This window comes from Macaca thibetana, chromosome 20 (assembly GCF_024542745.1).
Source record: "Macaca thibetana thibetana isolate TM-01 chromosome 20, ASM2454274v1, whole genome shotgun sequence".
Classification (NCBI taxonomy): Eukaryota; Metazoa; Chordata; class Mammalia; order Primates; family Cercopithecidae; genus Macaca; species Macaca thibetana.
The window spans coordinates 18,212,611-18,234,117 of record NC_065597.1 but is presented as its reverse complement, the minus strand read 5'-3'; the positions used below and the strand labels follow the sequence as shown (position 1 = coordinate 18,234,117).

Below are 21,507 nucleotides of genomic sequence, written 5' to 3'. Positions count from 1 at the left end.
TGTAGTCCCAGCTACTCAGGAGGCTGAGGTGGAAGGAGCGCTTCAGCACAGGAGTTCAAGGCTACAGTCAGCTATGATCACACCACTGCACTCCAGCCTGGGTGACAGAGCAAGGAAGGGCCTATTAAAATAATAAAAGAAGAAGAAGAAATTGATGGCTGAATCCTCCTTCCAGTCCCACTCAATCAGAACACCTCTGAATGCGTCTGAAATGCCCCAGTGATTTTAACGTGCAGCCTGGGGCTGGGAACCACACATGTCAACCCTTGTAGATCTCTGGGTTTTATTCTGAGTGGACAAAGAAGACATTGAACAGTTTCAGCAGGAAAGGGACATGGCCTAATAATTTTTCTTTCTTTGAATTACTTAAAGGCAGCCGGGCGTGACGGTTCACATCTGTAATCCCAGCACTTTGGGAAACCGAGGCAGGCACCTGAGGTCGAGAGTTCGAGACCAGCCTGACCAACGTGGAGAAACCCTATCTCTACTAAAAATAAAAATTAGCCAGGCATGGTGGCACATGCCTGTAATCCCTGCTACTCAGGAGGCTGAGGCAGTAGAATTGCTTGAACCCGGGAGGTGGAGATTGCGGTGAGTCAAGATTGTGCCATTGTACTCTAGCCTGGGCAACAAGAACGAAACTCCATCTCAAAAAAAAAAAAAAAAATTTCTTAAAGGTTCTGTAGAAAAGCAGTTTTAGGGGCCCAGGTGAAGGTGGGAAGGCCAGTTGGAGGTCACTGTCATGATCTGATGTGGCTTGTACCAGAGTGTAGACATGGAGGTGAAGCAGCCAGATGCTTGATCTACTTTGAGGTAGACCCTGGAAGGTGAGCCGCCCCTGACTCATCGTTTAAACTCCTCTTCAGGGCCACCTCCTTCAGGAAGCCTCTGCCAATCCCTGGCAGGCCAGGAGGAAAGGCCCCACGACTGTGGCTACTCTGTCGGAGTCCATCTCCGCATATCTAGGCCTTATCTTGACTTTCACGGGGATGTTTCCCAGATGGAACAGTAAGACCTCAGTGAGCCTCGCTCCATGGCATCAGGAGTTCTGTCATCTGGAAAATGTGCAGCTCTGTCTGGAATCTTCTGCCAGACATTCCCCTGTCAAACACTGAGCCCAAGGGCGTTGTAGAAAGGCCCTGCCCGAGGTTATCCAAGAGACCAGAACTTGGGCCAGCCTCCAGCATCCTAACTAGTCTGTCGTCTGTTCAGCCCCGTGGAGAACAGGGCATCCTTCCGGAGGGGTGGGGCTGTCTGCTGCCGTAGTGGAGCTCCAGAGGCAGAAGTGCAGTCTGGTGGTGTGACGCTGGAGAGATGAGTCAGACCGTGACCCCCACAGCGTCAGTGTTTTAACTGAGAGCTTCCTGCATACCAGGTGCCGAGAACAGCCCCATACACCTTATACCTGAGTCCTTCCAGGGCTTCGGGAAGTGGATGCCGTGTGTCCCAATCAGGGCCACGGTGGTGCACGACTCCAGGGGTGCCATTCACAGAGCAAAATAGAGCAGCCACTCCCTGCAATGTGATGTACTTTGCTGCTTTCTCCTTCCTCCCTCCTTCTCTGCCTCCATCTCTACCTCCCTCTCTCCCTCCCTCCCTCTCTCCCTCTCTCTCTCTCTCTCTTTCTCTCTTACTTTCTTTCCTTCTTTCTTACCGAGTCTCGCTCTGTCACCCAGACTGGAGTGCATGGTGTGATCTCGGCTCACTGCAACCTCCGCCTCTTGGGTTCAAGCTATCCTCGTGCCTCAGTCTCCCAAGTAGCTGGGATTACAGATGCACACCACCACACCTGGCCAGTTTTTGTATTTTTAATAGAGATGGGGTTTCACCATGTTGAAGCTGGTCTTGAACTCCTGACCTCAGGTGATCTGCCCACCTCAGCCTCCCAAAGTGTTGGGATTACGGGCGTGAGCCACCGCGCCCAGCTTCACTGCTTTGTGGATCCCTGTTTTACAGATGGAGAGGAAGCATGCTTAGAGAGTATGAAGATCATGCTGAAGCTCACACAGCAGGACCAGAACCAGGTCAGCCTCACCCCACCCTGCCCTGCCACTGGAGGTCAATGGTGACAGGAGCCTGGGTTCCTGTCAAAGTGCAGACCTCACTCCCCACAGTGAGTTCCTTCCTGTTTTCACAAGGATTGTTCTCACTCCCAGGGAACAGCAAGATTTTCCTAGTGTCCCCTACCCCCCACTCCAACCCTGGGCGGACCCTTGGCCTCGGGCAACATCACAGGGCAGCTGCCGGGGATGCCTGGCATTCAAGCCTTGCTGAGAACATGAAACTGCTGCTCTGGGGACTCGCACTGGTGACCCCAATGTGGCAGCCGCTCTTTCGGCTCTTTAATAATTTAGAGAATGCATACAATTCAGCGGGCAGTTTCATCTCTGGGTTCAGAAACACAATGCCCAGGGGATTGCTGCCAGCGAAGAGTGAAATTTCACTTGTCACAGTGACCGAGGATGTGAGCCTGTTCCTGGAAGGGGCTCTGGTCTCTGGGTGTTTGTGAACATCCTAGAAGACAGGAGGCCAGCAGCCAGCGTGCCAGGAGCTTGAGGGTCTGCCCCAGCTCAGCTCTCCAAAGATGGGCCTTCCTGTGAATCCCTTTCCCCCTGTCTGTTGCCTGTAGGGGAGAGAGAGGGGGCTGCACAGACTGGTGTGTGTGGCTCCACATTTGCGTTTGATGCCTAGCTGCACCTCTGACCCCAGCCTCCCTCCATGTCAGCCCCTGGGAAAACCCTTGCACCAGGCCCCAGAGGGTCCTTGGGAACCTTTCTGGGACACTTGCAGTTCCTAAAACTTGGCAATTGCCTTTTTCCCTTAAAAAAAGAAATCATTCTTTGCCGGCTTGGTGGCCTATAGTCCCAGCACTTTGGAAGCCATGGCAGGAGGATTGCTTGAGCCCAGGAGTTTGAGACCAGCCTGGGCAACATAGTGAGACCCTGCCTCTACAAAACATAAAAAACAAAATTAGCCAGGGGTGTGTGCCTGGGGTCCCAGCTACTTGGGAGGCTGAGGTGGGAGGATTGCTTGAGCTCATTGGAGTGGAGGTTACAGTGTGCTATGACACCACTGCATTCCAAACTGGGCGACAGAGTGAGACCATGTCTCAAAAAAGAACAAAAAAACCCAAAAATTGGCGGCCGGGCGCAGTGGCTTATGCCTGTAATCCCAGCACCTTGGGAGGCTGAGGCGGGAGGATCACGAGGTCAGGAGATTGAGATCATCCTGGCTAATACGGTGAAACCCCATCTCTACTAAAACTACAAAAAATTAGTCGGGCGTGGTGGCAGATGCCTGTAGTCCCAGCTACTGAGGAGGCTGAGGCAGGAGAATGGCATGAACCCAGGAGGCGGAGCTTACAGTGAGCTGAGATTGCGCCACTGCACTCCAGCCTGGATGAGAGAGCAAGACTCTGTCTCAAAAAAAAAAAAAGAAACAAAGAAAGAAAAAAAACAAGAAAACAAAAATTGTTCTTTAAAAAAATTACACTTGAAAACATGATGTTAGGCCGGGCACGGTGGCTCATGCTTGTAATCCCAGCATTTTGGGAGGCTGAGGAGGGTGGATCATGAGGTCAGGAGATCCAGACCATCCTGGCCAACATGGTAAAACCCCGTCTCTATTAAAAAATACAGGCCGGGCGCGGTGGCTCAAGCCTGTAATCCCAGCACTTTGGGAGGCCGAGACGGGCGGATCCACGAGGTGAGGAGATCGAGACCATCCTGGCTAACACGGTGAAATCCCGTCTCTACTAAAAATTACAAAAAACTAGCCGGGCAAGGTGGTGGGCGCCTGTAGTCCCAGCTACTTGGGAGGCTGAGGCAGGAGAATGGTCTAAACCCGGGAGGGGGAGCTTGCAGTGAGCTGAGATTCGGCCACTGCACCCCAGCCTGGGCGACAGAGCAAGACTCTGTCTTAAAAAAAAAAAAAAAAAAAATTAACTGGGCGAGGTGGCGGGCGCCTGTACTCCCAGCTACTCGGGAGGCTGAGGCAGGAGAATGGCATGAACCCAGGAGGCGGGGCTTGCAGTGAGCTGAGATCCGGCCACTGCACTCCAGCCTGGGCAACAGAGCTAGACTCCATCTCAAAAAAAAAAAAAAAAGAAAAGAAAACATGATGTTAAGTAAAATTAGCCAGACACAAAAAGACAAACAATATATGATTGCACTTATCCAAGGTACAGAGAATAAGCAAATTTATGGAGACAGAAGTAGAATGGGGATTACCAGGGACTGAGGGGCTGGGGAGCGGGGAGTTATTTAATGACTACAGCATTTCTGTTTCGGAGATGAAAACGTCTGGAAATGGACAGTGATGGTTGCACAACATTGTGAATGTACTTAATGCCACGGAATTGTACACTTAAAAATGGTGAAAATGGTAAATGCTGTGTTATGTATATTTTATCACAATTTTAAAAGTATGTTTACTGTAAAAACAAAAAATTGCACAAGAGGCCTGGTGCAGTGGCACATGCCTGTAATCCCAGCACTTTGGGAAGCCTGAGGAGGAAGGATCACTTGAGCTCAGGAGTTTGAGACCAGCCTGGGCAACATGGTGAAACTCCATCTCTACCAAAGAAAAAATAATAATAATACAAAAATTAACAGAAGGTAGTGGTACATGCCTGTAGTCCCAGCTACTTGGGAGGCTGCGGTGGGAGGATCATTTGAGCCCAGGAGGTCGAGGCTGCAGTGAGCCGTGATGGCACCACTGCACTCCAGCTTGGGAGATAGAGTGAGACCCTGTCTCAAAAAAATAAAAATAGGCCGGGCGGGGTGATTCATGCCTGTAATCCCAGCACTTTCGGAGGCTGAGGCAGGTGGATCATGAGGTCAGGAGTTCAAGACCAACCTGGCCAACATGGTGAAACCCTGTCTCTACTAAAAATACAAAAATTAGCCGGGCATGATAGCAGGTGCCTGTAATCCAGCTACTCAGGAGGCTAAGGCAGGAGAATCGCTTGAACCCAGGTGTCAGAGATTGTAGTGAGCCAAGCTGGTGCCATTGCACTCCAGCCTGGGTGACAGAGTGAGGCTCCATATCAAAAAAATAAAATAAAATAAATATCCATAAATCCATACTGATATAAATAAATGATTGAATACATAAATAAGTGAGGGAGAACAGGCAACCTCTCATCCAGAATTCCAAATCATCTCTATAGAGAGTCCACCCTCAGGAGGTGGAACATAGGAACTCCCTCCTCCTTGGCTGTGGATGGCAGACCGGGACTTCCTTCCAGGGAGTACCCTACAGAAAGCAGGGGGAAAAAGAGTCGCCTTACAGTGGAGACCCCTGACGAGCACTCCCTCAGCCAGGTGGTCAGGGTGAGCCTCAACAGTGATCATACGTCATGTTGTCTGTATGCACCCTGAGATGATGGGATGAAAACGGCACTTGACCTCTGGGGTCTCCCTCCCTGAAACCCACAACCCAGTCTAATCGTGAGAAAAACGTCAGACAAATCCTAACTGAGGGACATCTATAAATGTTTTATTTCATTCTGTAAATGTTTCCAACACACCTCAAAACTGTCAAGGTCATCAAAAACAAAGTCTGAGAAACTGTCACAGCCCAGAGGAACCCAAGGAGATGCTGGGAACTTGGATGGGATCCCAGAACAGAAAAAGGACATTAGGTAAAAACTGGAGAAATCTTTGGCTGGGCACAGTGGCTCACGCCTGTAATCCCAGCACTTTGGGAGGCTGAGGCAGGTGGATCACTTGAGGTCAGTAGTTCAAGACCAGCCTGACCAAAACCGTATCTTTACTAAAAATACAAGAAAAAAATTGGCCGGCGCAGTGGCTCACACCTGTAATCCTAGCACTTTGGGAGGTTGAGGCGGGCAGATCATGAGGTCAGGAGTTTGAGACCAGCCTTACCAACATGCTGAAACCCCGTCTGTACTAAAAATAAAAAATAAAAAAAAATTAGCTGGGCACGGTGGCACGCGCCTGTAATCCCAGCTACTCAGGAGGCTGAGGCAGGAGAATCGCTTGAACCCAGGAGGCAGAGGTTGCAGTGAGCTGAGATGGAGCCACTGCACTCCAGCCTGGGCAACAGAGGGAAACTCCATCACCCAAAAAAAAAAAAAAAAAAAAAAAAAAATTAGCAGGGCATGGTGGCATACCCCTGTAATCCCAGCTACTTGGGAGGCTGAGGCAGAAGAATCGCTTGAACCCAGGAGGCAGAGGTTGCAGTGAGCCAAGATTGTGCCACTGGGGTCCAGGCTGGGCAAGAAGAGCAAAAGTCTGTCAAAAAAAAAAAAAAGGAGAAATCTGAATCAACTGTGGACTTCAGTTAACAAAGATGTATCAGTATTGGTTCATTACTGATGCTACACGTCCCATGCTGATGTGAGATTTTTTTTTTTTTTTTTTTTGAGATGGAGTCTTCCTCTGTTGCCCATGCTGGAGTGCAGTGGTGTGATCTTGGCTCACTGCAACCCCTGCCTCCCGGGTTCAAGTGATTCTCCAGCCTCAGCCTCCCAAGTAGCTGGGATTATAGGTGCACACCACCATGCCCAGCTAATTTTTGTATTTTTAGTAGAGATGGGGTTTCACCACCATGTTGGTCTTGAATGCCTGACCTCAGGTGATCTGCCCACCTTGGCCTCTCAAAGTGCTGAGATTACAGGCGTGAGCCACCGCTCCCCAACTGACGGGAGATTATTATTAGTGCCTGGTAATCATTGCACTCTCCCAGGGCAGGAGCTCCTTTGCCAGAGAAGTCCCTGGTCACCTGAAGGCGGGTACAGGGAGAAAAAGAGCCACTTCCCAGCCCTCAGCCCCTCTAGACATGGCAAGGCCCTGGGGACAGAGGCCAGCTTGGGTGTTGGAAGAGCTGGGCGTGAAGCTTGTCTCTGCACAGATTTACTCCATGGCCAGGTCCAAATTCCTTTCCCTCCAGAAGCCAGGGACAACAATAGTCCCGGTGTGAGGGCCTCGCTCAGCATTCAAGGACCCTCTCAGGGCGCAGGCGCCTGCTCTGACAGCCCAGCTGTTGCTTCTGGTTGGAACTGCCAGCCTTGAAGCCCCAGAGGCTGTTCCCTGTAGGACGGAGTGAGTCATCCTGGGATCATTTGCCTGCCAGGAGTGGGTGAGGGAGGAGCAGCTGCCGCCTTCACAGACACCTGGTAGTGTCAGAAGAGGGCATGCACTGCCCTGGTGAGGCTCCTCTGGCTGCCCCCAGGCCCACACCCAAGGATCCCTGCCTCAGAGTAAGTGAGTGCTCTAGCCAGGGTCCCCTCTCACTCTGCTAAGGGCTGGGTTAGTGATGCCCTACATAAGCAGCCGCTTGGGCGGTCGGAGGCAGGACAAGATGCGTTGGAGGGTCCAGGTCCATCTGTGCCCCTCCCTTGGGCTCTCCTTTCCCTGTACCCAGGCAGGTGGAAGGGATCTTTCTCCCATTCTGGCTGGGGCACCTAGAGATGGGGGAGATGGGAAAGGAGACAGAAACAGTGGGCCCCAGGTAGGAGCGAGGGAGGGAGGCGAGGTCTAGGCAAGGAGCGAGGAAGAGGGCCAGGGTGGTGGTGGGTGGGGGCATCAGAGACAGCGGGGCACGTGGCCAGGAGCCCGGGCGCCAGGCTGAGCTGCTGCTCCCAGCTCAGGAGCCCCTGTGCCAGCTGGATGCGGGCGGGTGGGCACGGGCAGGGCCACGTGCCAGACATGCACAGAGCGCCCTTTGAGGAGGTGGCAGCTGTGGGTCCAGGCCCCCCTCCTCTTGCTGTGGCCCTGCTTGGCCCCTCCAACAATGCCTTGCTGAGCACTGGGCTGTGGATGCTGATGTGCACAGTTGGGAACCCCACTCAAGAGGTGAAGGGGCAACCATACTAAACCGGAGCAGGGAGATACACCCCATCATTGCCAGAACAGGAACTTGGGTCTCTTGTGGGAGGCCTGGATTTCCCTCTTTCTCGCATAACTCATACCCCCTCATTGCTGCTGGCCTCTTGGGATCCTCCCCTGGACACTCCTGGAGAAAAGATCAAGGCTGCTTGCCCCTTGGGGAAAAAGGCCGAAAACCCAGTCGGTGACCTGCTACTGGGGGCTTTTGGGAGCTGGGGGAAGTCAGCCTCCTGCCTGGCTCTGCTTCCTCCATCCAGCCACCATGGCCTCCTGGCACAGCATCCCTGGCAGACAGAAGGGCCCGCCCCCCACATGGGCACCCACACAGAGATTCCCTAGGCAGCTGGAGCTCTCTGTCTGCCCCCAGCCTCATGGAGCTGGCTCTGTCTTTCCTCCCTGTGGTGGGTAGCGCTGACCTCTGGGCACTGCCCTGGACCCCAGCCCCACTTGCTCTAGATGCTCACCCACCGTCCCCAGGCAGCAGAACAGAGGGGTCAGACCCCTGCTCCTTCCTTTGGGTGGGTGAGGGATCTCAGTGCCTAGGCCTATGAAACGTAGGCAACAGCAAGGCCCATGGGCAAGAGCAAGGCCTGCCTGGCAGGGGTAGAGGGATGGGGACGAACATGCATGTGCCCAGTGGCTGTGGATGCCATGTGTGGGCACCATGGTAGATGCGGAACAGCTGAAATTGGGGGTGTCTGGCCTGGGGAAAGGAAGTCTCAGGCCCACGAAGGCTTGTCTTCCAGCCTCTGGGAGGACGATGGGCTGAGGGTGGGCCCAGGAGTGGGGGTTACAGGGACACAGGATCCTCCCTAGAAGCCAGGCCAGATGACTTCAGGATGAGCCAGACTGTTTCCGGGGAGTGGGAGCTCCTCTTCCCTGGGGGTCTCGGGGCTCGCTCTCAGCTGGGGGAGGGCAGAGGGGCTCCCGGAGGCCTGCTCTGCTGCCCCGCGATCGCCTTCCGCCGGCCGACCCCTCCCCCGTCTGCGCCCGGACCCAGGGCCTAGGAGGCCGGCCAGGGCCACAGGGCAGGCGCCCAGCCCCCGGGGACGTGCAGTGTTGGGGGAGGGGACTGGTTAGGCGACCTGGAGCTGGTGCGACCGGAGGTGGCCTGCAAGGGATGGGCGAGGAGCGGAGGAGACCGCGCCTCCCCGCCGAGTTGGGCCGACAGAAAAAGGCCAAGGTCTGGGGTCCTCGCCTTTAACGTCCCCCGGCCGCGGAGACGGGGGGAGGGGCGGCGCGGGCGGCGCATGCGCGGCGCGGCTGGAGCCGCCGGACTGTCCGGCGTCCGGGAACGCTAGGGCGCCCAAGAAGCCGGAGAGCGCCCGGACCCCTCGCGGGGGCTCTGAGCGGCGCGGGCGGACCCGAGCCCCCAGCCCGCGGGTGCCGCTGCCCGCCAGGCCCCGGGGGCGACGGCCAAGATGTCCGTGCCGGTGAGTACCGCGCCGCTCCGGACCCCGGGCCGGCTGCCCCCCGCCCGCCTGCGACCTCGCGCCGCCCGCGCCTGATGCCTCGCGACCTCGCGCCCCTGGGCCTGATGCCGCGGGGGCTCCCGGATTGGGGGTCGCCTGACCGGGGTCTGCTCGGGGAGGCTCCCACAAGCCGGCCTGTATGCCCCAGCCTTTGCATCCTCTTTGAGGAGAGCCAGGTCGGGCTGGGGTCCGTGTTGTCCCCTCGGGGAGCCCCCCAAGATGGCTGGGTCGGGAAGGCTCTTTGTTGGTCCGGGAAACTCCTGGGACAGCTGGGCCAGGCGGGAGTCTGCCGCCCGCCGGGACCCCGCAACAGGACAGTTAGGCCTAGCGGGGAGGGGTCTCTGCCACTCCCGGGACTCCCCTCCGGGACTGCTGGGCTGGATGAAGGGTGGGAGGCCTGTGCTGCCCCTCCAAGACCTCCCTCGGATTGCTGCCCTGCGGCGCTTCCGGGACTCCCCTGGGGTGGCCAGGTTGGGGCGCGATCTCTGCCAGTCACCGGAGCCACCCCTCCCCCAGGACGGCTTGTCTGGATGGGAGCCGTGCCTGCCCTCCACAACTGATGCGCTCACTTTCCTGGGAAGTTTTCCTCCCGCCGCGGAACCCCCGGGGCCCTGACTGGCCGCTTCCTCCCCGTTGGCCGTTGGCCGTGGGCGTTTTCTATCCGACACCCCCTCTTCCTGGCCGGGCAGCCTGGGTTTGGCAGACCCCCGGGCCATGGTTCCACACTTGGGCACTGGCATATCTGAGCATCTCAGTCTCATATTCTGAGGACAGCAAGTGATCCTGGCTGCCCTGGGTGACCAGGCCTCACATTACAGATGGACAGACTGAGGTGGGAGGCGGACACCCTGGCGAACTGCCAGGAAGGGACACCATCCACACCTGGTGAGCTGTGGCCTCCAACCATAGTTTCCCTGCCTAGTTAGGGGCTTTACCCTCCAGAGCCCTGCCCACTCTGGCCTTGTTTCTGGAACTGCTCCTCACCGGGAGGACCCAATCCTTTCCATGAAGCAGGCAGTGGGGGCTTCCTGGCAAGTGGCCTCTTCATTAACTACTCCAGAGTGTGTGCAGATGACTGGAGGGGAGGCTGGCCAAGTGCAAAGCATTGTTACTGCGCAATTAAAGAGCCCGCTCCCGCCCACCTCCAGAAGTGGTAATGCAGTTACAGATGAAAAAATGAGGGCTTCCAGACTGTGCTGAAGTAAGCCCTGCCATCCGTCCTGGTTCAGAGCATAATCGCCTCGTCTTCAGAAAGAAAGAAAACAGAGCATGCCTACCAAGCCCTTCCTCTCTTCTGCTGTGCTCTCCTGGAAAGTTCTGGACTTCTCTGGCCCAGGGCCTCAGGAGACTGGCCAGCCCCGCTCCTGTGGGCACGAGACAGAGGGACAAGGTGAACCACCTGAGCCTGCTGGAGGGCCAGTGTCCCAGGGCAGTAGTGATTAGGGAATGTCAGTCTGGCCACATCCGAGCCTGCGTGGGCCTCTATGGGGAGGTCTCCATTTGCTTTGGTCTGGTTGTCCACAGTCAGAACCAAGCTCTGGACAGAGTCTGGGATGGCGCCCTGACCCCTTGCCTTACAGGACTTTGGGCAGCCTTCTTTGGCGCTGTGCCTCATCTGTAACAAGAGAGGGACGGCAGGCTGGGTAGGACTTGGACAGATAGGCACCGTTGTGGGGACCTGCAACCTGGCCAGACCATCACGGGCTCCAAGTCACCTCCTACCCTCTCCCTTGTAGTCACAGCCCAGCAGAATTCTGCTAGGGGTGGGCAGGGGTCTTCGCCATCTGTCCGTTACGTGCCTGGCTGGCAGATCAGCATGGCTCTCTCTCCTGGGACCTTGGGCAGTGTGTGAGGTGGTGGGGCCAAGAGGAGAATTCATTTTTGGAACAGTCTTGAAGTGTTCGGAAAATTGCTTTCATGTGCTGAGGAGGCCCTGTGGAGGCTTCCAGACCAAGCTGCCTGCTCAAGCCCTGCCCTTGGAACCCAGAGTGGCGACTGCTCAGGGACACGTCTGGGTTTTAAGCACACCCATTCATTTGGGCAGTCTTTTCCTAGATGGGCTGACGCAGGCACTTTGGCCCACAGAAATAAGATACTTCAGAAGGGGGTGGGAGGTTAAGCAGGGTGAGAGGTTGGTGGGCTGATTGTGCGGGGAGCAACCCCATGAGTGTTGGGGCAGGGGGCACGTCGGGGGTCAGCTGGTGTCACCTTGTCATTTGACTCACATGGAGTCCCGGACCCAGAGAGGGGAAAGTGCCAGGGCGTCCCAGCTGCCTGCTCAGTGCCCCTTCCTCTGCTCCAGGCATAGAGCAGTGCAGTGCTCAGGCGGTGCCTGGATACCCCATGCGTATTCCCATGCCTTCTTCTTGGGCATGGCTACCCAGCGCCCTGGGCCTGTCTCTTCCTGCAGCTGAGAGGACACATTTGGAAGGAAATGTGCCACCCACCTCAGACCTCTGGCTGGCATTGGCTTGGGAGTCCATGTTTAGGGGTGGCAGGTGCTGGCCACACCCGGCCCCGCCAGGTGAGAGGCCAGCTTCCAGTTGCAGAGTGGCCTCCTTGCTATCTGTTCTGCCTCTTGCTTCCCGTCTGTGAAGTGAGTGCAGCCACTCCAGCGCCTCCTGTGCTCCTTCATTGAGGGATGGCTCCTTTCAGGGATGCTGCCTTGTGTGCTGGGCACTGGGCTCAGGGTCTCTCAGGCCCACAGAGGGCCTGTGTCGTGTCTTGCCAGGGTCACATGGCCAGTGAGAGGTGGAGCCAGGGTGGGAGCCGAGTGTGGCAGGATCCACAACCATAAAATGACCATCATCCTGCATGGCCTCTACCTGTGGGGGCCGCAGCCTGTTGAGCTGTGGACGGCAGCCAACCCTCTACCTATGGCTTCCCAAACATGAGTTTGCGTCACCCCTTCTGTGTCCCTGGGAGGCAAGGCAGCTTGGGCTCAGAGCAGGTAGCACCCAGGGTTGTGTAGCACGGTGGGTCTAGTCCCAGCCAGCCCCAGCAGTGGTAGATGGAGATGAGTGGACCAGCCTGCATCTGGTTGAAACCTTGGCCAGCAATCCTGGGACTGGCTCTGTGCCAGGCAGTGGTGTGAGAGGGAGAGCCGCCCAAGGAGCCATGAGGGGCTGGCCTGGGCAGCCAGGCAGCGGACAGAGAGAGTGGGAAGAGGCAGTGTCCATGTTCAAAGTCCGCAGCTCGGGCGCCACCGCCCCTGCAGCACCCTCTCCGGCCACTGGGCCTTGGCTCAGCCTGTCCCTCCCTCTATAGGAAGTGATCCCCAGCCGGCTGCCTTCTTCACCAGGTCATTCCGTTCACCTCGAGTTCTGCGAGCCTGGGGTCTCAGCCACTCTCCTCAGAGCCTTGCTTAGGGCTGAAAGGGGTTCCTGGAGAGGCTGCTTCGGGGTGGGGAGAGTGTTTTGGTGGGTCAAGGGCGAGGGCTCTAGAGTGAGCAGTGTTGGCTCTGTGCCTTGAGTGAGTTACTGAACCTCCTGAGCCTCAGTTTCCTCCTCTATGTCATGGGGATGTTAACAGCACAGAGCTCCTGGGGTTTTGTGAGAACTTGGTGAGGGGCGCCCAGAGCTGTTAGAAGGAGGGTAATTAAGTAACAGCAGCTACTGCTATGGAGATTATTGTCTTTATGTGGCCGTGGTTGGCTAGTGCAGTGGCCCAGACCCCTACTGACTCCCAGGCAGCCAGCATAGGGAGGAGGCTGGGCTGGGCCCAGACCGATTGGCCTCTGCCCCCAGGGTTCCGTGGCCCTTTCTTTATGGTCAGTGTGGTTTCCGCCAAGGCCTTGGTGGTGGGATGACCCTGGCCTCTCCCCTGCCCGGGCGTGGCCTGCAGGACCCTAGCCTCTTGAGCCTTGGATGGGCAGGTCCTTGTCTTCATCCCGTCCAGAGAGAGTGACCTGCACTGAGGCCACCAGCTGGCCCATCGCATCTAGGCAGCTGCTGCCCTGCTCCAAGTGCCCCCAGGAATGAGGCGGCATTGCAGACCGTGGGAGCCACCGCAATGGTGCAGGCCTCTGCTCAGGTGTAGTCTGCAGCAGCTGGGCCGGCACAGGGCCGCCAGGGCCTGGAGGGAGGCTGGTTCCACCCCTGCCTGAGGATCATGGCTCCTACAGCCGGGAGGGTGAGTGGGGGCCTGGGTAATACCTGCAGACCTCCCCATTTCCTACCACTGGTGCCCTGGTGTCCTTGGGCCCATACCACCTTCCCTCTGTGTGCTTACCTTCACCCCGGCCTTGGACTTGGCTTCACTGCAGCCCTGCGTGTGTCCTCCCGGTCAAGCCCCATGGTTTCTGTGGCTCACTCTCAGTCCTCGTGTGCTGAGCTGTTGTCTCCCTCTCTTCAGGAAAAAGGAAAAGAGTTCTGGGGGACAGGTTGGGGACCTCAGTAGAGGAGTGGAAGGTATGCTTGCTTTGTTGAGATGGTCACAAGTTGCGGCTCTGAAGTTAATCTCTTCTCCAACGGGGATTAGAGGCTGGGAAGGTTTTTCAGTCATTTTAATTTATTGTTTAAGCCCTGCCAAATTCCAAGAAGAATTTGAAGCAGATTATAGCAGAAGACACAAATAGTCTGGGATCATGAAAAGATCTGGAATTATGTAATGTATTGTGAAGGAGGAAGAATTATCCCAGAAAGCCTGGGCTCAGTAGGCCTCCAAATTTAACTTGAAGCTCCCTGATGGTCAGGGCAAAAAGAGTAGCATGGTGGGTTTGGGCTTGCAGTATCTGTTTTTGGTATTTGTAATACCATGTATTTTTTCTTTGCTTTGTTTTTTTTTTTTACCAGTCGAAACTCTTACTGAGGTAAATTTTACATGTTGTGAAATGTGCAGATGTTAAACATACAGTTAGTTGGATGAGTTTTGATTAATATAGACCTTCATGTAGCCATCAATCAAATCAAAATAACAAATGTCTCCATCACCTCAGAAAGTTCTCAAAAGCCCCCTTACAGTCAAGATTCTATCACCCTGGCTTAAGTTTGCCTGTTCTTAAACTTTCTGCAACTGGAAGTAGATGCGCTTTGGGGTCTGGCTTTTTTCTCTTTTTTTCTGAGACAGAATCTCACTCTGTCACCCAGGCTGGAGTGCAGTGGCAGGATCTCGGCTCACTGCAACCTCTTCCTCCCACGGTCAAGCGATACTCCTGCCTTAGCCTCCCGAATAGCTGGGATTATAGGTGACCACCACTATTCCCAGCTAATTTTTGTATTTTTAGTAGAGATAGGGTTTTACCATGTGGCCAGACTGGTCTCGAACTCCTGACCTCAGGTAATCCGCCCACCTTGGCCTCCCAAAGTGCTAGGATTACAGGCATGAACCACCAAGCCTGGCCAAGTCTGGCTTTTTTCATCGAGCATATTGGTTTTATTCTTTTTTTTTTTTTTTTTTTAAATAGACGGAGTGTCATTCTGTTGCCCAGGCTGGAGTGCAGTGGCGCGATCTTGGCTCCCTGCAAGTTCCACCTCCTGGGTTCAAGCGATTCTCCTGCCTCAGCCTCCCAAGTGGCTGGGATTACAGGTGCCCACCACCATGCTGGCTCGTTTTTGTATTTTTAGTTGAGACGGTTTCACCATGTTGGCCAGGCTGGTCTCAAACTCCTGATCTCAGGTGATCCACCTGCCTTGGCCTCCCAAAGTGCCGGGATTATAGGCATGAGCCACAGCACCCAGCCCCAATAGTTTATTCTTTTTTTTTGAGACGGAGTCTTGCTCTGTCCCCCAGGCTGGAGTGCAGTGGCACGATCTCGGCACACTGCAAGCTCTGCCTCCCGGGTTCACACCACTCCCCTGCCACAGCCTCCCGAGTAGTTGGGACTACAGGCACCCACCACCATGCCCGGCTAATTTTTTGTGCTTTTAGTAGAGATGGGGTTTCACTGTGTTAGCCAGGATGGTCTCCTGACCTCATGATCGCCCGCCTTTGCCTCCCAAAGTGCTGAGATGACAGGTGTGAGCCACTGCACCCGGCCAGTTTATTATTTTTTGTTGCTGAGCAATGTTCCAGTAATGGATGTGCCACAAGATATTTATCCATTCCCTTGTGGATGGATATCTATCTCTACCTTTAGTGTGCTGTGTCTGTATCTGAGTCTCAGTCTTGCTGTGTTGCCCAGGCTGGCCTCCTAGACTCAAACGATCCTCCTGCCTCAGCCTTCCCAGTAGCTGGGACTGAGCCACTGAGGCCAGCTTGTGCTGTGTGTTATTAAGTACTGGAACACCAGCACTATTGTTGGCAAAATACCCCATTTAAGTATTTTATAAAAACTGATATCCAATTGTATGCCTTGAGACATACCTGGAGATCTGTGTCCCCAAATCCTGGATCTACCAAAGTTACTTGTTTGCTCAGAAAGTGGTATGACCACACTCCTCCCTGTCCCATCCCTCACCAGGTGTCTTAGAGTTTGAACTGCCTTTTCACAGGTTATCTGGGAGGTTAAGTGTCTTAGGCTGTGGAGTCATCTATGTTTCTGCCAGGACCGGTGACAACTCCAGAGGTCCTGGTTGGGAGGTTTCTAAGGAGAGCAGGAAGCGGAGAGGATGGAACAGAAGCTGCCTGTGTCCCTCCTCCTCCTTCCCAGCCTACACAGATTCCTGGGCTCTCTCTTCTTTTTCCCTGGCCATCTGCCAAGGCACCCCTCCAGGAAGACCCCAGCACTGGAATCCCCAAGCCCAGGAGGCATGCACCACTGAGCCAAGACTGAGGAGGGTAGAGGGAGACTCCCTGCATCCCGGGCCCCCAGTGTCTGGGTTTCTTCTGTGTGCTCCTGAGGCCACCCTGGCTCTTCACACCAAAGGAGCTGGCTTGCCTCTGCTATTTTTACAAATCCTTGCTGTTATTTTTTTCTGCATAATGAGTCTTAGCAAAAGAGTCACCCATCTGCTCAAATGTCACCTCCGCAGAGAAGCCCTCAAGCACCTTGCATAGAACAGCTTCCCCCATCCCTCTGCTGTCTGCCTTGCAAGCATTTATGTTTGTGCCCCTTAACACACACCTTGGAGTGTGAGTTCCCTGAGGACACAGCTGTCCTTTTACACAGCAGTGCTGCCAACAGTTAGACCTCAGTCAGGAGGTGCAGATGCACGAGTTTTGCTTTATAATGTGCATAATGAAAGGGACTGCAACCAGCCACTTCCTGCTTTCCCCAGAGCAGTCCAAGAGGAGACCCTGCCTGCCTCCAGTGTTGGCGGGTGGATCTGGGGGCAGCAGAGCTCCAAGGAAAGATTTTTGCCCCCGTCTCTCAGACAAGGTTTCAGGGAAGGTAAGGGATGTTCAGGGCATCTGAGGAGCGGTGTCTGTGCAGCCTATAGGGAGAGCAGGGAGGGCTTGGTTGGGGGATGGACTTAGCACATGGGGTAGGCCAAGGGAGGGTGTGCCCTGGTGCCCAGCGGGTGGGGCCAGTGTATGATGGCACAGAGTGTGGGTGTGCTGCGGGCAGTGGGACACTAGAGTGCCACTGTGTGCTTGCAGGCCACCTGTGCCATCACTCTTGTGGCCCTGGGGCAGCCAGGGCTGTTGGTGGTAGGTACATTTAACAGATGGGCAAACTGAGACCTGAGCTGTACAGTGACTGGCTGAAGGCCCAAGGCCAGTTGGAGTCATTAATATCTGCTCCCTTCCTCTAGTCTAAGCCTAGGTCTCCCAGGGCAAAGGAGCCTTTATCTGTAGGCTGGCGTAGGCTCCAGTGGGATGCTCAGCCTATCCCCATGATGCTGTCTGTCCAGGGAAGGAGAGAAAGCATTGCTTTTCCATCAGGCACTGTGGCTCATGCTTATAATCCCAGCACTTTGGGAAGTCAAGGCAGGAGGATCACTTGAGCCCAGGAGTTGGAGACCAGCCTGGGCAATATAGTGAAACCCCATTTCTACAAAAAAATTTAAAAATTAGCCAGGCGGCCGGGCGCGGTGGCTCAAGCCTGTAATCCCAGCACTTTGGGAGGCCAAGACGGGCGGATCACGAGGTCAGGAGATCAAGACCATCCTGGCTAACACGGTGAAAACCCGTCTCTACTAAAAAATACAAAAAACTAGCCGGGCGAGGTGGCAGGCGCCTGTAGTCCCAGCTACACAGGAGGCTGAGGCAGGAGAATGGCGTAAACCCGGGAGGCGGAGCTTGCAGTGAGCTGAGATCCAGCCACTGCACTCCAGCCCGGGCGACAGAGCTAGACTCCGTCTCAAAAATATTAAAAAAAATAAAAAATAATTAGCCAGGCATGGTGGTGCACACCTGTAGACCCAGCTAGTCAAGAGGCTGAGGTGGGAGGATCGTTTGAGCCTAGGAGGTTGAGGCTGCAGTGAGCTATGACTGTGCCACTACACTCCAGCCTGGGTGATAGAGACCTTCTCTTTAAAAAAAGGAAAAAAAAGCATTGCTTTCCCTGTGGCTGCCACAGCTGTCTTCTCTGTATTCACGCTTTCCATCACTGCCATGCAGAGCCTCCAGGGTCCCCTCTTGTGACTCCACTGACCCCTGGCCTGCTGACCCCAGAGTGGCCGGGTGGGTATCTGTGGGTGTGGGCACCTGTGTTCTGCGGAAGCAGCCAGGAGTGGGCAGCAGATGGTGTGTGAAGTCAACCCCCTCCGCCCAGTACGCTGGGGCTGGTTGCCATGGGAGAGCAGATGGCTGGGCTGGGTTGAGCTGGGGAGGCCTCCTGACCACACCCTCATCCCTGCCCACTGGCCAGTCAGCGGAGAGCTGGGCAGCCTCCAGCCATGGAGCTTCCTCTCTGAGGACGAGGACTGAACTTGCCCCTTTGCCCCTCTTTCCCCCTTCCAGCCAGGACTGAGCCCCTCTCTTTCCCCTCCCCCAGTCAGTGCTGAAGGGCCACCTCTGCCATAGGGCGCAGATGCAGGAGGGGGACCTGGTGGTCAGCAGCAGGGCAGAGCTCACATGGCCCCTCCTTACTGCACACAGGGGCACTGCTGGTCCAGGAGGACCTGTCTGGGAGGGCCCTGTGCTGGTATCCGCCCCACCTGCCAGCCCCAGGAGGCTGGGCAGGAGGAGAGAGCTGAGAGAGGAGGGTGCACAAGAGGAAGGAGTCGCTGGGGTGGGCGGAGAGCCTCTGAATGGCGCCCCGGGGCTGCCTTGCTGGACCACTCCAGCCTCGGGCCGCTGCGAGCTGTGCCCCTCTCTGAGGCAGGTACCTCCGGCAGGGGCCTCTGCTGCTTGTTAATTTCCAGATAATTTGGAAAGTTGTGCTGCCTCTTCCAGTGCTGTTCCTGACAGGCCTGAAGTGGAGGCGTAGGGCTGGATTTACTGGGATGCGGGCCAGGACTTGGAGCGCAGGGAGGCCCCACCCCACCCCTGTGCTGTGTCCCCTACCTGGCAGCTCCGCCCTCACACCTTGGGTCCTGCCCCTGACCCCGGGTCTCTGGGGACTGGCCTCGGGCATGCCAAAGGGGATGACCACTGGAGGGATTTGGCTTCAGGCTGTAGGGCCCGCCCACCTTCCCACAGTCAGAGCCGCTACTGTAATGACAAACCCTGCCCCGCAATCACTCCACCCTCGAGAGCAGGGAAGGATGGGAAAGCCCTTTAAGGCAACAGCTCCAGCTTGAGTCTTGAGCGCACGCTCTGCGGTCTGGGGTCACCCGGGGTGCTTTCTGGCAGGCACCCGCCTGGGTTATGAGGTAGAGGGTGCGAGCTCTGCTGGCCGTGAGAGCTGCGTGGGGCATTGCCCTTCTCTCTGCCTCCAGGTAGCTGTCGTCTGTCCTGGTCCCAGGGCAGCAGTGAGGAATGACTGGTGTTGGGGTGTAGGCTGTCCATTCTGGGTGTAACAGTAGGCTCACCTCTGCACTATCCACAAGGGTTCCGTGCCCTCGCCTGGGTTTTTTTGTTTTTTGGGGGTTTTTTTTTGAGATGGAGTTTTGCTCTCTCACCCAGGCTGAAGTGCAGTGGCGCGATCTCGGCTCACTGCAACCTCCACCTCCCGAGTTCAAGCGATTCTCCTTCCTCAGCCTCCTGAGTAGCTGGGATTACAGGCATATGCCACCACACCCGGCTAATTTTGTATTTTTAGTAGAGACGGGGTTTCACCATGTTGGTCAGGCTGGTCTTGAACTCTTGGCCTCAGATGATCTGCCTGCCTTGGCCTCCCAAAATGCTGGGATTACAGGCATGAGCCACCGTGCCCAGCTGTTTTTTGTTTTTTGTTTTTTTTTGAGATGGAGTCTTGCCCTATTGCCCAGGCTGGAGTGCAGTGGCGTGATCTCAACTCACTGCTACCTCCGCCTCCTGGGTTTAAGCGATTCTCCTGCCTCAGCCTCCTGAGTAGCTGGGATTACAGGTGCCTGCCACCACGGCCAGCTAATTTTTGTAGTTTTAGTTGGCCAGTCTAGTCTTGAATTCCTGACTTCAGGTGATCTGCCTGTATCCGCCTCCCAAAGTTCTGAGATTACAGGCGTGAGCTGCCTCGCCTGGCCTCTCCTGGGTTTTGAGCTTGCCACTGTGAGTGTCCAGCCTAGGGGGATGGCGTCAGCTCTCATTGGCCCTCCAGAGATACCGTTTCTTCCTGTTCCTGCGGCTGGCAGTGCTCACCTCCGGCCTCAGGAAATCCTCTCCTGCTGGCGCTCCCAGAGCCGGCCATCAACCAAGCCCACCCTCACTGCTGCTGGGAGGCCAAGGCTTCAGGAGGGGAAGGGCTGCGGGCCTTTACACTGTGCAAGCCAGTTTTAGCCTGCTCTTTTCACTTTAGTTTGTTGTAAGCATCTTCTTGCATTATTTAAGTCTTTGGAAGAGGCCATCTAATAGCTGCAAACTATTCTATTGAGGGGCTGTGGTTTGTCTCACCGGTCCCCTGGAGTTGGCATTGATATTTTGCTCCATACTTTGCTGTCATAAATACTGCAGTGGACATTGGTGAACATTGAGCAAGAAAACTTCTCCTGTGCATTGGGTCTGTCCTGAAGGCAGACGTCAGAAAGTCCAAAGAGCAGGAACCCTATCCCAGACTTTTCTTTCCACTTGGGTCCAGTATAACCCCCTCCACTCCACTTAGTGTCCTGGTGAGCTGGGTCCACCTGTTTTCTGTACAAACAGCTACTCCAGGCCCTGAGGGGTTGGAGACATCCCTTCGAGCCTGTGAGCTCATCTTGAACCTGGCTGGAGGTGCCAGGCCACTCCTGGGATGACACAACTGTCGGGGAGGGCCCTGTGCTGGTGCGCTGGCCACATTGTCTGCAGCTGTCTCCCTTGGTCCGGCAGCAACCTCTCCCAGCTCCTTCTCATCCAGGGCCTCTCTCCTTGCTGCCAGTCCCACTGTGTGTGTGCGCATGCGTGTGTGCTGTGTGTATGCAAGTATGTGCCTCTGCACTTATGCGTGACTTAACCACCGCCATCCTCCAGACTAGGGCAGCCTCAGATTTCTTCACCCAGGCCAGCGCATCCCATGAGGGCCACCTCTGAGGTCCCATCCAGTCAACAAATGTTTACTGCACCCCTTCTCACCAATGGGCCTAAACTTCATTGGGGTGGGGGTGGTGCTGGCCCCAGTGCTAAACTCATATTTTTTGGAGAGGAGGGTGCTTAGGTCTCAGCTGCCTGTCCTTTTGCAGTCTGAGTGTGACAAGGGTCTTTGGCTTTGCTGAGCCTGGAGTGCTGCTGTCCCTGTCCCTAGATTCCCTTCCAGCTGCAGGGTGGGCTGAGGTCTAGCAGCTCCATTTCTTCCCTGGCCCTGTCTCCTCTGTTCCCTGAAGTGTATGGGATGGGACAGTGGTTGCTAAACTGGGTCTCAGTCTCTTCATGTGAAAAATGGTCCTAGGCCATGCACAGTGGCTCACGCCTGTAATCCCAGCACTTTGGGAGGCTGAGGCGGGTGAATCACTTGAGGTCAGGAGTTCGAGACCAGCCTGACCAATATGGTGAAACCCCGTCTCAAAAAACACAAAAAACAAACTGGGGCTAATGGTGAGCCTGTTTTGCAGGATTGCTGTGTGCACAAAATAAGTGCATGGGCATAGGGTCCCTGGCACTGGCTAGGCGTGGAGGCTCTGCCGGGTATGTGGGGCTGCATCCCTGTCCTTGACAGCAGAGGTCCGGGAGGCTGGACTGGGGGTGGGGTAGGTTCTGCCCCCATATACCCCAGCCAGAGCCTGCCCAGTGGGTGCTCCTTCCCCACCCCCCAGCTACATCCCCTTCAACACAGTGGGGCTTAATTCCTGGGGCCTTGTTTCCAA

At 55.6% G+C, this 21,507-nt stretch overlaps 2 protein-coding genes across 9 annotated transcripts in view; one reads left to right on the top strand and one right to left on the bottom strand.

Moving 5' to 3' along the window:
- The window catches only part of GABARAPL2 (GABA type A receptor associated protein like 2), a 625,498-nt gene that overhangs the window by 319,554 nt on the left and 284,437 nt on the right, over nt 1–21,507 (bottom strand). The window lies entirely within an intron of this gene.
- Nucleotides 7,123–21,507, top strand: part of BCAR1 (BCAR1 scaffold protein, Cas family member) — a 40,053-nt gene continuing 25,668 nt past the window's right edge. The window contains exon 1 of one of the 3 annotated variants that reach the window (XM_050772694.1): nt 7,123–7,225. In XM_050772694.1, the coding sequence (XP_050628651.1) occupies nt 7,160–7,225 (66 nt within the window). In that variant the 5' untranslated portion in view covers nt 7,123–7,159. Of the gene's footprint in view, nt 7,226–9,100; nt 9,287–10,520; nt 10,745–21,507 lie in introns of those variants that run through there. The other 2 variants (XM_050772692.1, XM_050772693.1) reach the window with 2 other exon arrangements.